Source organism: Pteropus alecto, unplaced genomic scaffold (genome assembly GCF_000325575.1).
Source record: "Pteropus alecto unplaced genomic scaffold, ASM32557v1 scaffold398, whole genome shotgun sequence".
NCBI lineage: Eukaryota > Metazoa > Chordata > Mammalia > Chiroptera > Pteropodidae > Pteropus > Pteropus alecto.
The window spans coordinates 6,878,125-6,892,957 of NW_006442497.1; the positions used below are offsets into that span (position 1 = coordinate 6,878,125).

Here is a 14,833-nt window from a genome sequence, read left to right on the forward strand (position 1 = left end):
AAAATATAAATTAATAAAATTTGCTCAATAGGAAGTAGAAAACAAATAAACTAATGAAAAAGAAAATTTTAAATAGCAAAACAAACAAAAAAGATAATTTCAGTCATTTTAAAAAGACACCTTTTAATTTATTTTATGAAACCAGAATAATCTTATCAATCTTTATGTAGAAGCAAAAACAAAAACCCAATTTCACTTATTAACGTAGATTCAGAAATTCTGAATAAAATCCAACAGTATTTCAAAAGAATAATACACTTTAACCAAGCAGAATATACTCCAGGAAAATGAAGATAGATCAATTATTTTTTTAAATATAACATACAGAATTGGCAAATTAAAACAGAAAATTATTTGATCAATCATTTGATGCTAAAAATTCAGTAGCTGTTCCTAATTTTTAAAATTCTAAGTAAAATAAGAATAAAAGAAAATCTCTTAAATATGATATTTTTTGCCTAAAGCCATAAGGAAAAAGAAACATTCTGAATGATGAGAAACTAAAGCTATTTTTATTAAAAGCAGGAATAAGTCAGGGAAACCTATTATCAACATTATTATTTAACATTGCTTGGTGGGGTTCTAGAAAATGCACTAGACCAGAAAATGGAATGCATGATATAAATTGAAGGAAAGCAGAAAATTTATTTTTTTGTTGATTATACAACTGTATACCTTGAAAACTCAAGAGGCATTATTGAAAAATCACTAGACTTTTTAAGAAAATGTATCAAAGGTAACTAAATATAAAATAAACACATAAAGTTTGGTAGCTTTTCTCTATACTAGCAGTAGCCAGGCAAAAATGGAAACATTGTGAAAAAATTCCCATTTACAAGTAAAAACTATGGTATGTTTAGGAGTAGATTTGGCCAAAGAGATATATTGAAAAAGCCATGAAACTTTACTAAAGAACACATAGCAATATTTGAATAAATGAAAAGACATGCTATATTATCGATTAGGGAAGCTTAGTATCATAAAAATCAATTCTATCTACAAAAGATATAAATTTCATGTAATGCCTATTAGAATCACACTGGGCCTTCTCTCAAAGCCTACATTCGCCAAGATTCACCTGGGCACAATTACGAAGGATGAAAACCTTACCTAAAAAGTTTTTATGTAACTCCATCATGTCACAGTTGCCTGTTGAAATGATTCACTGGGGTCTCTTGTTATTTAAAGAGGTAGTTCTGTCAGGTTTTGTTGTTGTTTTGCTGCTGTTGTACGTTTGCAAAAAGTCAGACTGGAGCACAGAGTGGACCTTTGGGCACTGCCAGATGTTTGGTAGAATAGAATACAAAGCCTGTTCTGACCTGCCTTTTCTATTTATACCAACTCTGAGTGTTGCAGCCAATAGGGAAAGGCTGTGTGTTAAGAAAAAGACTGATGGTGAAAGGAAAATAAGTTATCTGTGGCTCCTTTCAGGATTGTTCTCTTCCATCATGCGGGAGCTTGCCAACATCACCCATGATGGGCCCAAGTGGATTTTACTGGATGGTGACATAGATCCAATGTGGATTGAGTCTCTGAACACTGTCATGGATGACAACAAGGTATTGAGAGGGAAGGGAAATTTCCACAGCACCCCTACTCATCTATAAAACTGATCCCCTAGGCATATCTTGATTCCACACAAGGCCTGGCCCTGATTAAGGAATTATTGACATTATCTTTATTTAAAAATTTTTCCAATTTTATTGAGATATAATTAACATATACCAATGTGTAAATTTAAGGTATACCATGTGATAATTTGAAATACATTTATAATGCAAAATGATTATCACAATAAGATTGGTTGATACCCCTATAACCTCATGATTATCTTTGTGTGTGTGTGGTGAGGATTTCTAAGAGCTGCTCTTTTAACAATTTTCAAATATACAATACAGTATTGTTAACTATAGTCACCATGCTGTATATTATATCCCCCAAATTATTCATCTTATAACTAGGAGATTGTTCTCTTTGATCACCTTCACTCATTTCCTCCCCTCACCCCACCTGCCCCATCGCTAGCAAGCATCATTCTACTCTGTTTCTGTGAGTTTGTTTTTTTTAGATTCCTCAAATTGTCTTTCTCTGTCTGGTTTATTTAGATTTCACAGTATCTGTCTTTCACTGTCTGACCTATTTCACTTAACATTACGCCTTCCAGGTCCATCCATGTTGTCGCAAATGGCAGGATTTCCTTCTTTTTTATGGCTAATATTTCGTTGTTGTGTATGTGTGTGGAGGAGGTATATGTGTATATATGTAAATATGCATTTACATATATACACACATCTTCTTTATTCATTCATCTATTGATGGACATTTAGGTTGTTTTCATGTCTTGCTATTGTAAATAATGTTGCAATGAATGTGGGAGCGCAGGTATCTCTTCAAGATCATACTTTCACTTATTACCAGTGTCTTTAATAGACATCTCAGAACTGATCCATGCAAGTGACAATTTTCACTTACTTCAATGGCACTGCCATTGCTCACACTGTTTTTACTATCGTTATAATTAAGAATCTTCTGCAAATAGATTAATTTAATATTTAAAGCTGAAAGGAGTATTAAATCATCTATTTAAATCTTTTTTCTTTACTTTTTTCTTTTTTTTTAAATAAAGAAACTGAGAATCAGATATGTTTTGAACCTGTCAGACATCCTCGATGGTGACAAATCTTTATTCATAGAGAGCATATTTTATTTTTTATAAACAATGAAAACTAACTGAATGCCAATAAAGTGGCTTTTAAGCTGATAGCTGCTCCTAAACTTGTTCAGAAAGAACATCCAGATTAGAAGTTGTACGATGGCTTCAACATTTACAGATTCATTAGAATAAATGTATGCTATCCAAGAGGGACTACTTTAAAAGAAACAGCAGTGATATGAAGCCTAAGCTTTTTTCCTTTAATAATATTATTATTCTAATATGGTCTAGTTCATTTGAATCATTGACATAAATTTAAACTTTTTCAATAATTTTTTTCCTGATTCAATACACGCATGCACACACACACACAGGGATGGAGATAGAGGGCATACAGGAGGAAAGAGAGGATTGTTGCAAAAAAACTTAGAAAATAATTATACAGTTGACCCTTGAACAAGTGGGCTTGAACTGCACATGTCCACTTATACACAGATTTTTCAATTGACCCTCTCAGTTCAAACCCATGTTGTTCAAAGGTTGACTGATGGTTGGAATCTGCTTATGTGGAATGCTAGCTTCAATTATATGCATATTTTTGACTGCATTGACAGTTGGCACCCTTAACCCTTGTGTAGTTTGAGGGTTGACTATAATCACAAAGGAAGAAAATAATCACTCCTAGTTCCTACCAGAAGTAATCAGCCAGAACCCCACCAGTTGGCCATGCATCATAACTCTTTTCTACTTGGTGTGTCCCTCTTTGTTGTCTTCAGGTGCTGACCTTGGCAAGCAATGAGAGAATTCTTCTGAATCCCACAATGAGGCTCCTCTTTGAGATCAGCCACCTGCGCACGGCCACACCAGCAACTGTCTCCAGAGCAGGTATGGCCTAAGAAACGGGGGGAAAAAGCTCAGTTGAAGACAGGTGTCTCTAGCATTACATATGATATTGCTGGCTCTGAAGAAAGCTCCAAATAGGAGCCAAATATCGATCTTCCAAAACTCTGGCCTAATTCACAGTCCTAATGTATATCCACAAGGCTTAGCTCTAAGGCAAGGCCCATGTGATTTTTTTGAGGAATGTTATGGTAATGGGAAAGGAAATGGCCCCTGAGCCGGACAACTGTCCTCTGTATATAAGTGCCTCAAATTAGACTACTTTTAGGCCAGTTCAAGCCTCCATGTTGGTGGAGATGACCAAGCATTGCAATTCTTACTACACCCTAGTGAAAATAACTACTTTATAGCTTAACTTTCCCTAACTGCACTGCCTTGTTTGATCTCTATGATAAAATATCAGACTCCCTTTCAAGGACCTGTGCCGAGGTTGGAGAACACAGGCCAGAAGAACCATCTCTCTCAGTCTGTATTTGTTTCTTAGGGCTACCATAACAAATTATTAGAAACTTGGTGGCTTTTAAAACAATAGAAATTTATTCTCTCATAGTTTTCAAAGTCAAATACCCGAAATCCTTCCCTGTACATTCTAGTTTAGGAATTCCTTGGCTTATGGCCCTATGACTCCAACCTCCACCTCCGTCTTCATGTGACCTTCTCCTCGGTGTGTCTTTTGTCTCTGTTTCTTGTAAGGACACTTGTAAATGTCTCACTTAGATAATTTAGAGTAATCTCCTCTCAAGATCCTTAAGTTAATTATATCTGCAAAGTCTCTTTTCTCAAATAAGGTCACATAGGGATTAGGTAGGCATATCCTTTTAGGTTCACCATTCAACCCACTATACACTTCTGCACCATGACAACTATTTCTAATCATCATAGCCTTTCTTTCCTCCTGAGCCTATACTTGGCCTTGGGATCCTTAATACTGCTCTTTATCAGCTAATATCATCAGTTAATTTTCTAAACAGATAAAATAACTCTCTGGGGTGAAAAATATACTGATATCTGTGGAAAATTCACTGACAATATTCCTTATGCTCCCAGGGATCCTGTACATCAACCCTGGAGACCTAGGATGGAACCCTCCAGTTAGCAGCTGGATTGACAAGAGGGAAATCCAGACAGAGAGAGCCAACCTAACCATCCTATTTGACAAGTATCTTCCAATCTGCTTAGACACACTCAGAACCAGGTAGGCCAAGAAATAAGGAAGGTGACAAGTTAAAGCAGCAATAAAAAGCATGTTGGGTCATGCTTTATACCCAATAATGTTCTTTCTGTCCTGTCCCTGAAGTCAGATGTCTCTAGACCATTCCCCTCTAGGCATGGCAGATGGCAAAGAGGAAAACATAGTAGGGTGGCCATGAAATGCCTACTATAAGTTCAGGCAAGAAGTTAGAAAAGTGAAGAGAAGATTTTAAATACCTTTTGTGAGTGCCACATGAGTGTATTCTAAAGAAGCTGTAAGCTGCAATATCAGAAAACAATTCTGGGTGGTCCTTCAGTTTTCAAGGCATGCAGCCGGCCCTCCTACAAATGATATACAGGCCAGATCAACAGACTTAGAGGTGAAGATGACACCTGTTAGTGACATATGGGACCCACTTCCTGTTCCTGGCTGTGTCTGTTACAAATATAGTCAAAGAAATGAAGGAAAGCCCATTAAGTACTCAGTTTTCTCATTACTCATGGAAGTAAGGCCTAGACTATTAGACCACTCGAAAGCATTGTTGTAAGGACTGCAGCTAGGTTTAAAACAAGAGCTAACACAAAATACTGCCCCAGAGAAAATGTTTTCAGTGTGTTTTAATTGATGGAACTCCTCTGAGCTGAAGTTGTGGAACCTCAGAATTATACTCACTTTGACTCTGACTTTTTGACAATTGAGGAAACTGTGAAAGGAGTGAAACTACTGAAATATTTACTCATTTGGTTGCAGTTGTCCACATTCTCAAGGAGTGAGAGGGGATCATCAATGTTCAAAGAAGGGGAGAGGAGAGGGAGAGGGTATTAGAGGAAGGAAGATGAGAAAAGAAACTTTCTCAGGAGCATTCTGTGCCTTTCTTCCTTCTCTACAAAGGGAACTGGCCCAAAAATAACTGATGAGAAAATAGGCTTAAGTAGCACCATGGTCCTCTGTAATCCCAAAGAACTTGGCAAATCATGAGTCCACTACACCCACATGGGTTGCATAGCCGTCCAACAATGCCTCTGGGATGGAAAATGCAGGGTTTTTTTAGCATATTGGGTCTCTCTTTGCAGATTTAAGAAGATAATTCCAATCCCAGAACAGAGCATGGTACAGATGCTGTGCCACCTTCTTGAGTGTCTCCTGACCGTGGAGGACATCCCTGCAGACTGCCCCAAGGAAACCTATGAGCTTTATTTTGTGTTTGCTGCCATCTGGGCTTTTGGTGGAGCAATGATCCAAGATCAGGTAAAAGGATATTCTGAGGTTGACACCCACATTCAAGTCCACAGTGGCAAAAGCTGATTTTCCAAAAAAGGTTTGGAATGTGGAACTGCTAAATGTCAGAATTAACATGAGAGCATTAAATTATTTAGTTATCTACCCGCTGCACTGCTAAACACATCAGCCCCCATAGAAAGTCATGTGGTGAGACGAGATTGGAATGTATTTGGATCTGTTGCTTTTTGAGTTAGTGAATGTTTCCTTGATTTCATGGAGAATTGCAGTGTTTGAGTTTGAACAACTGGAGGTATAAGTACAGTACTTTTCAGGGTGACGTGTATTTTATAGGCAAAATGATGCTGTGCTGTAGAAGCTTTAGTATGAGAAATCCCTTTAGCCTTCTACAAATCTTCCAGAATAAGCGTGTGTCAACCTTTACCAGGCCAGAGTTAACCATCATATCCCATAACCCTGAAACACAGATCTGTTCATAGAAGTTTGAACCAAAGCTTACTTGAAATCTAGGGGTAGGAAACCAAAGTAATATCTATCTTATGGTGTTGGCTGTTGTAGCCTCATGCCTTAGGGGCAGGGATGTTGGCCTGGAGTATCTTGGCATCTTATTCCTTAATACTTATGCATTCCTACCCATGTATATACTTAGTTTCCTCCAAATAAAAGGTATTTTATCTAGAAACAACATATTCAAAATTATGCAGATTGGTCTTTTACAATCAACTCTAGCTGTCAGGAAATATCTTATACAGGTTAAGAACATGGACTCCAGATATGAATTGCAACTCTGCCACTTATTACCTGAGGGATATTGACAAGTAACTTAACTTCTCTCTACCTTATTTTCCTTATGTGAACAAAAGAGATGAGGACGATGATAGTGAGGATGGTTATGAGGATTAAATAAATGGATACTGTCCTAACTGCCCAATATGAATATGGGCAAAGCACTTAAGATGGTGCTGACACACATATGTGCTTATTATTAATATTCTAGTACCATAAATATTCAATTTCATAGCAAATATCTGATGCCTCTCTCACAACAGGAGATCAAACCAAGCTATAGTTGTTAGAGAGTTGTGATTTACTCTTGCTGGCCTGGAATGTGATCGTGTGCTATTTCGAGGAGAGAGGTAAAAGTTTCAGCCTCCCAAAGTAGAGATGAGCCAGAAGAATTAACAATTAATTTAGAATTAACGATTAATTTCTTTTCCACTTTCTCATCCTCTGATTGTAACATTCACCTCACTTCCCATCATTCCTTAACATGCCTTAGTGCTCAAAATTCAGAAAGCAGTTCTCACAAGCTCTTGGGATATGTGAATTTCTCCATCTCCCTCTCCAGAGTGAGATACCTTTGAGAAAAGGGAAATCTCTAAGGGCAAGAGGGTGCCTGGACTGGGAATATGACATTGGAGAATTTCATCCTCTGTTCCACAGCCCTTGGAGCTTCTCCGTGGACTGCTTCTTTGACATCTTTACATTTTCCCTATGAGGCAAGGATACAGTGAGTCTAGCAGGATGTGTGAGAACTCACTGAAATGCACGGAGATCCGGACTGCTTAGGTTATTACTTTCCATTGAATGAAGTCCCTGACCTTTCAGCTGCTGAAATGTCAGACAGCAACCACTGCTGGACCTCTCTCCCATGTTGGTGCCGAATGAGCAGCGAGGTATCAGGATGAAGATACTTGGTCAATTTTTCTATCTCTATATAGAAAATTTTTAATCCACTCAACTCTTTAAAAGCTGAGGAGAAAGCACTTCTCTAGGTATCCTGACTCTTTAGCACTTGGAGCTGTAGGCAGCCATGCCGGCACATAGGGAGAGGACAATAAAGAAAGCTTTTAACAGTGGGGAATTTCCAAGACCCCTACATCTGTATTCATGCCAAATACCAAAAATCCTGCTCTAAATTGAAAAGTAGGATGTTGGCCAAAATATTTACATCAGAAACACCAAGGGTACCTACGTTTAAAAAGCCGTCATCAAAGCAAAGCAAAAATACAAAATACAGCCCATAGCTGAGTAGAAGATCCAGTAATAAAGGGGGTACTGGTAAATACTTTGTAGCAATTTCAGGAAATGATCTCTTAGAAGCAAATGATCTCTCAGGGAGCCCTATACTGGAAGACCGAAAACCCGTGTTCAACTGCCAACTCTGCCATATGTTTCTAGAGGTATAACCTTTAGAGTTTTTGTCTTTTCAGATATAAATTAGAAATAATTTTCACTAGCCAGGATAACTTAGAGCATTGTAAAGAACAAATGAGATGATGTCTCATGATAAACTCTGCTACACTATACCAGTACAGACTTAGTGTCATCAAGTTCAAAAAGCAGGAAGGGGACCAGAACATTGAGGTTACTACTGAAGACACACCAAAACTGTCGACACGAGAAAGGGCCGCAGGAATGACTCAGCAAAGGAGACTTTGTCTTTATAGTGTCCAATTATAGTAGATGGTGAGGTCAAGGGTCAGATACAGGAGAGTGATACAATGTTGGGCAATCCAGCTAATGGTCTGGCTGAGAAACTGACCGGGTAGCTCAAGGTATAATTGAAAAAAGGAAAAGACTTTTTTTCAGAGGTGGCCCTTGTCTCGGATTTTTCATACAAACTTAAAATTTGATAATCATAGAAAGTTAAATGTCTTCAAGAATTTTTTCCATGAGTTAAAAATGAGAATTTTTTTCCTAAGGCTTCTGATTGCCGAGAGCAATATTGAGATAATATAGTGTCCCCTGAATCTGAATTAAAATCAGAAAGAACAGCAAACAAATCTGTTCTTACCTTAGGGCCTATTTTCATTCACATTTTACGGTGAAAGAATTCTATTCTACTTACCTAATTGACAACAAAATAAGGAGTGCCATTTCTTTCAAGTCCAGACTCATTGCCATGTTCCTAGTTCCTTGGTCTGTCCAGCCTTTGAACTCCATCTTTGTTCTACCCTCTAAGAATGTTTCTTAAAATGCCCAATCTGGGCCTCTTTCTTTTCTAGGATTTTTCCTAGATCTGTATGTTCAGAGTTGGATTTGTTACCCCAGAAGGTTGCCAGTAGTTCAAGTATGTTTTGTGTACATACACGATTCAGCAAATGGTAGCTTAGACACAATAAGATAGTTTGAGTACAGAGCCCTATCCTTAGGGGCTCATGATTTAATATGTATTCATGTAAATTGTGTCTCCACCTATTCCTTCTGTCAGAAGACCAGTATAGCTTTGTCTCTGCTGTCTCTAGATTTTAGAATTTTAGCTCTTGAAGGAACCTTAGAAATCTTTTCTAGGATCTTCATTTCAGATGGGGAAACTGAAGCACAGAGAGCAGAGATTTGCCTGTGGTTATGTACCTGACTCCCCTCTGAGGCGTCTCACTCAACTAACGACCCTCTGCTCCCAGGTGTCAACACTCACCATTTTATTCATTTCATCTTTGGCTGCCATCCAGGACATTGTTCAGAGTCTTAAGAGTCTAAGATAGGGGCCAATTTATCTCTTCAGGAGTTCTTGTCCACACTTGCCCATTTTGTGGTTGCAGGCTCCCTCTCTCCTCCATGTTCTTATATCACCCTTTCTCTATCCTTCACCCCTCAATGGCTCTGAGATGCACCAGTGCCAGGGAGGCCCAGCTGTGTGGTCAAGCAGAGGCACTTGTACATGTTCAAGGGAGACTGTTGTTTTACTGGGCTTTGTTCAGGGCTGACCCTCACCAGAAGAATGTCCTTCCTAGAGGAGCGGACCCATCGAGCGGGCCTACATAAGAAGGAGCACCTTGTGTTCCCTGCCCTGACCCTCTGCCTAATGCCAGGACAGCCTGTTCAGGCTTCTGTAACTCTGGAGAGCTTTGACTCTGACCTGCTTTGTTTTGACAGCTTGTGGACTACCGGGCAGAATTCAGCAAATGGTGGCTGACAGAGTTCAAGACAGTCAAGTTCCCTTCCCAGGGAACCATCTTTGACTATTACATAGATCCAGAGACCAAAAAGTTCGAGCTGTGGTCCAAGCTCATCCCCCAGTTTGAATTTGAACCTGAGATGCCTTTGCAGGTGAGTGTGGCCGAGTAACCAAGGACATACAGTGACCCCAAGAATCTGCAATGACTCTAGTAGCAGCCCCTTATCAGTATCCAAGAGGAATTAGTCATCACCTGCTACTCACTTTTTTGGAGGAAATCATAGGTGCAATGAAGTCATAAGACCCTCTAAAAGGCTAGATAACGTAACTACTAGACCCCACTGTCAACCTGGGAGGGAAAGGGGGGATAGCAAAGGCAGAAGTTTGTGAAATGTGTTAGAGAGGCCACAGGGAGGCAGACAGAGCTGGTAGAGAAGGAAAAGAATGCTCTCTACTCAGAGAATAAGTTGATAGGATGGTCTTACTATGGATATTAGGGAAGACCCTCCTGCCTGAGGTGGTGAGCTCCACCATGACAGCAGAATTCCTTCTTCTGAAATGCTCCAGAACATTTGGCGGTGCATCTGTTTCTCCCACGAGCCCCTGGCACACTCATCGTGTTCCCATTTCAGGCTTGTTTGGTGCACACAAGTGAAACCATCCGAGTGTGCTATTTTATGGAGCGGCTCATGAAGAAGCGGCGGCCGGTCATGCTGGTGGGAACCGCGGGCACAGGCAAATCGGTGCTGGTTGGAGCTCAGCTGGCTAGCCTTGACCCCGAGAAATACCTGATGAAAAACGTACCATTTAACTACTACACAACATCAGCGATGCTGCAGGGTAAGGGCCCAGAAGGCATGGAGGAGAGGGTGTGGGGTGTCTGAGTGGCCATGGTGCCCGATGCAGAAGAGCTGGAGTAGAGAGAGCATCAGGTACCTGCTCGGCTAGATAGTACATTTCCTCTCACGATTCCCTTCTTGCTTTTCTTCTCCTTTCTCTTCCACAATACCCATTCCAGTTCTCCAACAACCCTTAGCACAGCCCCTTCCCCTTTCCTTTCTCCCTGCATTCCTCCCTGGCCTGCTAAATTACTCCAGGGCAGGGATTTCAACACAGAGCAGTTCAGCACCTTGATGATAAAACCTGCTGAAGACCCATCGAGAGATCTGCATGGGCTTGTAGATTCCTGTCACCTGATGTATCTAGAGATCATTTCATTCACCCTTCATATTTTATAAAGGGGGAAACTGAGGCTTAGGTAAAAGTACATGATTGCCCAAGGTCACCACCAAACGGCAAGGCTGGTGTGGCACTTCCAGTATCTGACCACATGGAACATACTTTTCACTGGGAGTTTACACACCAGGCTCCGTAGTAGACATGAGGCCTCCTAGGTGTGACTTCAGGGTCAGAGGCTCACTACAGGTGTTTTCTTCTCACTAGAGTCACTTCCTCTTTTTATAGAAAAACTTGCTACAATAACCCTTGAAACAGTTTCCTTTCGAAGAAATGCCCACACCAACCTCCCATAAAGAAAAGGGGAGTGGCAGGCCTGGGGAGGAAGCTCACTCTTATGCCCCACACTGTAAAAGCCTTGCCCCGCTCTCTACTCCTAGCATGCAAAATCCTCTAAAAATGAGGAATTCAGTGTATGTGCTATTTACAGATCAGCAAGTTATAAGCCATAGCTTATAACATGAAAAGTGAACCTGGCACTTTTCCTGTCTGACTATATCATCAGGCCTTAGGCCAGCAGACTTGCAGAACAGGCTACACCTTGACCACCACCTGCTCAGCCTGAACCATTTTTATTTATCTGGTCATTCTGTGCCCTCTGCCTAGTGTGAGCCCCAGAAGCAAGCACTGTGGTGTTGCCAGCGCTCTGCTTTCCCCAGTTCCCCTGTGAGAGACTAGCTCACTTCCCACCTTCTTTCTGCACCTTTTGCCAACTCTTCCAGAGTTAGGGTCCAGCCAGCTCTTTATTCCTAGTGGAACGCAGTGTTGTCTCTGCTCTCTACCTCTCATAGCAGCTAAGTGCCTGAAGCTTGTTGATAGAAGTTAAAATTATCCCCTCTCTCCCCTTCAGTGACTGAGAGAGATCTCCTCAGGGTTTCATCTACTACTGAGCTGATAAGTATTTTACACCCCCAGTCCCAATTCTGCAATTGACTATAATTCCCATATGAATGTTAACAAGACAAGGTGAAATCATGAAAATTTATGTTGAAACTTCACTGCTTGGTCAATAATGTGAGCATCTTCTATTTGAATACTGAAAAACTACTTCAATTTTTTGTTCTTTTCACAATGTAAACAGCTATAAGAATGATATATTTTTAAGTTTAATCTGCATTATTAATATTTTCCCATTTTATAAAATTAATATTTTTTAGTATTTTCTTAAATCTATACAATCAACAAAATGAATCAAGCCCTGGTCTGTATTTTTGTCAATTTTCTTGGTGTAAATTCTACCACAATGACCAATTTCAAGCTGCCAATGTGATGTCAGTGAACATGGAATCCAGAAGAAATGCACATTAGCACACCATTAACAATATTCCTGCTTTACAGATAAAATAGGTGAAAACAATCTTGAGCATAGATAATGTTGAAATGTAGCAAAATAATTAGGATGTAATGAATTTCGAATGTTATTATATCTGTTTTAATATAATTTACTTAATTATAAGTTTATCTGATTTATTTTTTTATTTTTTAAATAATGGCTGTGTTTAACAACCAGATTGCAAAATTTCCTCAGTTTTAGCAATCAGCTCTCAAGAGCCAGCTCCAGTAAACCACTAGCTTCATATTTACTCCATGAGACTTCAGCTACCATTATGTCAGGCAATGTCATAACCTTCTGTAATGGCCTGGCACCATCACATTAGCTCCCAGTAGTAGTCATAAGCAGACTTTACGCGCCTGGCTGGTTCACATGTTAACACTGTTTGGTCTACCTAACATAATTTCTCTTTATGTTCATGGAAAGATATTACCACTACACTTATTGGCAAGCCTTGAGTCCAGTGACTGATCAGATTATCAGCTCTGTTCATTTACACCAATTTTCACTGTTACTTACAACTACACTGATGATGATAATGATGATGATGATGATAACTGACATTTATCAAACATTCACCAGGTGTTTGTCAGGTACTACCTCAGATTTGACTTTTACACATTTTTTAATTATTTAATCTTTTACAGCCCTGCGATGGGAAGTAAGTACTTACTTATATCATCCCCATGTTACAGATGAGAAAACCAAAGATGTTAAATAAGCTACCCTAAGCCACACAGTAAGTGGTGGAGCCATGGTTTGAAGCCAGACAGTCTGACTTCAGTGTCTATGTTCTAACCATTATGCAACATTACCTCCCTGGTAAGAAAATACGTTGGAAACTGCAATAAATATTTGATATTATTACTATTATCATTAGTGGTACTATTTGAGTATTTCAAGAAGTTATTTTCTAGAATCCTATTACAGTTTTATAATATAAAAAGTACTGTAAATAGAGAAGAAGAATTCGTAGCCAAGAAAGAGAAGATGAGCTTCTTACATTGCCCGAACCTCTTGCTCCTACTCTCGGAACCTCACCTGGAGGAGTTTGTCCTTCCCTCCTGTCAGAACACTGAGAATTATTTTTTAAAAAGTTCCAAGATGCTGTCAAATAGAACCAGGATGGACACTGGCTCCTCACTGCAGCTGGCCATACATCAAAACACACTTTCTGTCTCTTTTTAATTCCCTAGTGACCTCTGGGTCCCATCCCTCTTCTCACACTAGGTGATGGATGAAGCATCTGTCCTTTCACCTTACCTATCCAGAACCAGCTAGGAACTGGAGAGTAACCTAAAGCCCCTGAGTAGCTTGCATAAATGTAACAAAGTCTATGCAGCAAAGCTCAAACTCTTAATTCTGAAAAATGCTGACTTCCTTTTCTTGGAAGCTCCTTCCTCTTACTTTAGTCACAGCCCAAACAACTTTGATTATTTGACGTCTTAGCCTAGAACATTTTAGAAGCAACGAAATGGCTTCTAAAATGGAAAAATAATGTTACTAACAGAAAAGTGGGAGCCAGAAATCCAGTTAATATCTAAGAAGAAATAGAAAACTTATAAAAGGAGATACAGGAACCCAGAAAGTGAATATTCTGTTATCATTTAGACAAGAGGCAAGCTGTCTCACCTACCTCATGAGCCAATCACTCTTTGCTGCCCAGTGTTTTCACTGCTGTTTGTATTTAAGCCCTTAAGAAAATATCGAATGTGATATGGCATAGTCTGATTTAAAGGCAGGTAGTATACCCAGACCGGTGTGCAAAATGTGTGCTTATAATATGTCTTTAATAGTGAAAGATGGGAAATAGCCTAATTTTCCATATGATGGAATGCTAAGCATTATTATGAAGAATGAGGCAATTCTATATTAATTGAATTGGGACTATCTCTAAAGCTTTGTTGAGTGACAAAAGAAAGATGCAGAATAGTATGCATAGTATGCTCCAAATTCTGTCTTGCTTAAAAAGAGATATATAAAAATTAACACACACATATATATTTATATATGCTTATAGATATACTTAGAATATTTCCAGGAAGACACATAAGAAACTCATAACAGCAGTTGCCCCTGGCAAGGGAAATTGGATGCTGAGAGTGGGATGGAGAATTACTTAAACTTTTTAAAAATTATGAAGTAGTTCAATCATGTAAAAAAGTACAGAAAATAATGTAACAGATGCCCATGTGCCCACCACCCAGATTTCACAGATGTTAACATTTTGTCATTTTGCTATGTATCTTAGCATTATAAGTACAGCCAATACACCACCCCCATCCCTTCTTCCTTCATGCCCCTTATTAATTGGACTAGTAAAGTTGTATATCATTCCAAATTTACACTTTTGATACATATGTGTACCCATAAACATAC

At 39.2% G+C, this 14,833-nt stretch overlaps 1 protein-coding gene across 1 annotated transcript in view; it reads left to right on the top strand.

Moving 5' to 3' along the window:
* The window catches only part of DNAH9 (dynein axonemal heavy chain 9), a 312,771-nt gene that overhangs the window by 145,187 nt on the left and 152,751 nt on the right, over positions 1-14,833 (top strand). Inside the window, 6 exon segments of the mRNA XM_006922399.3 lie at positions 1,432-1,559; positions 3,430-3,538; positions 4,601-4,748; positions 5,819-5,993; positions 9,864-10,037; positions 10,518-10,725. Of these exon segments, the coding sequence (XP_006922461.1) occupies positions 1,432-1,559; positions 3,430-3,538; positions 4,601-4,748; positions 5,819-5,993; positions 9,864-10,037; positions 10,518-10,725 (942 nt within the window).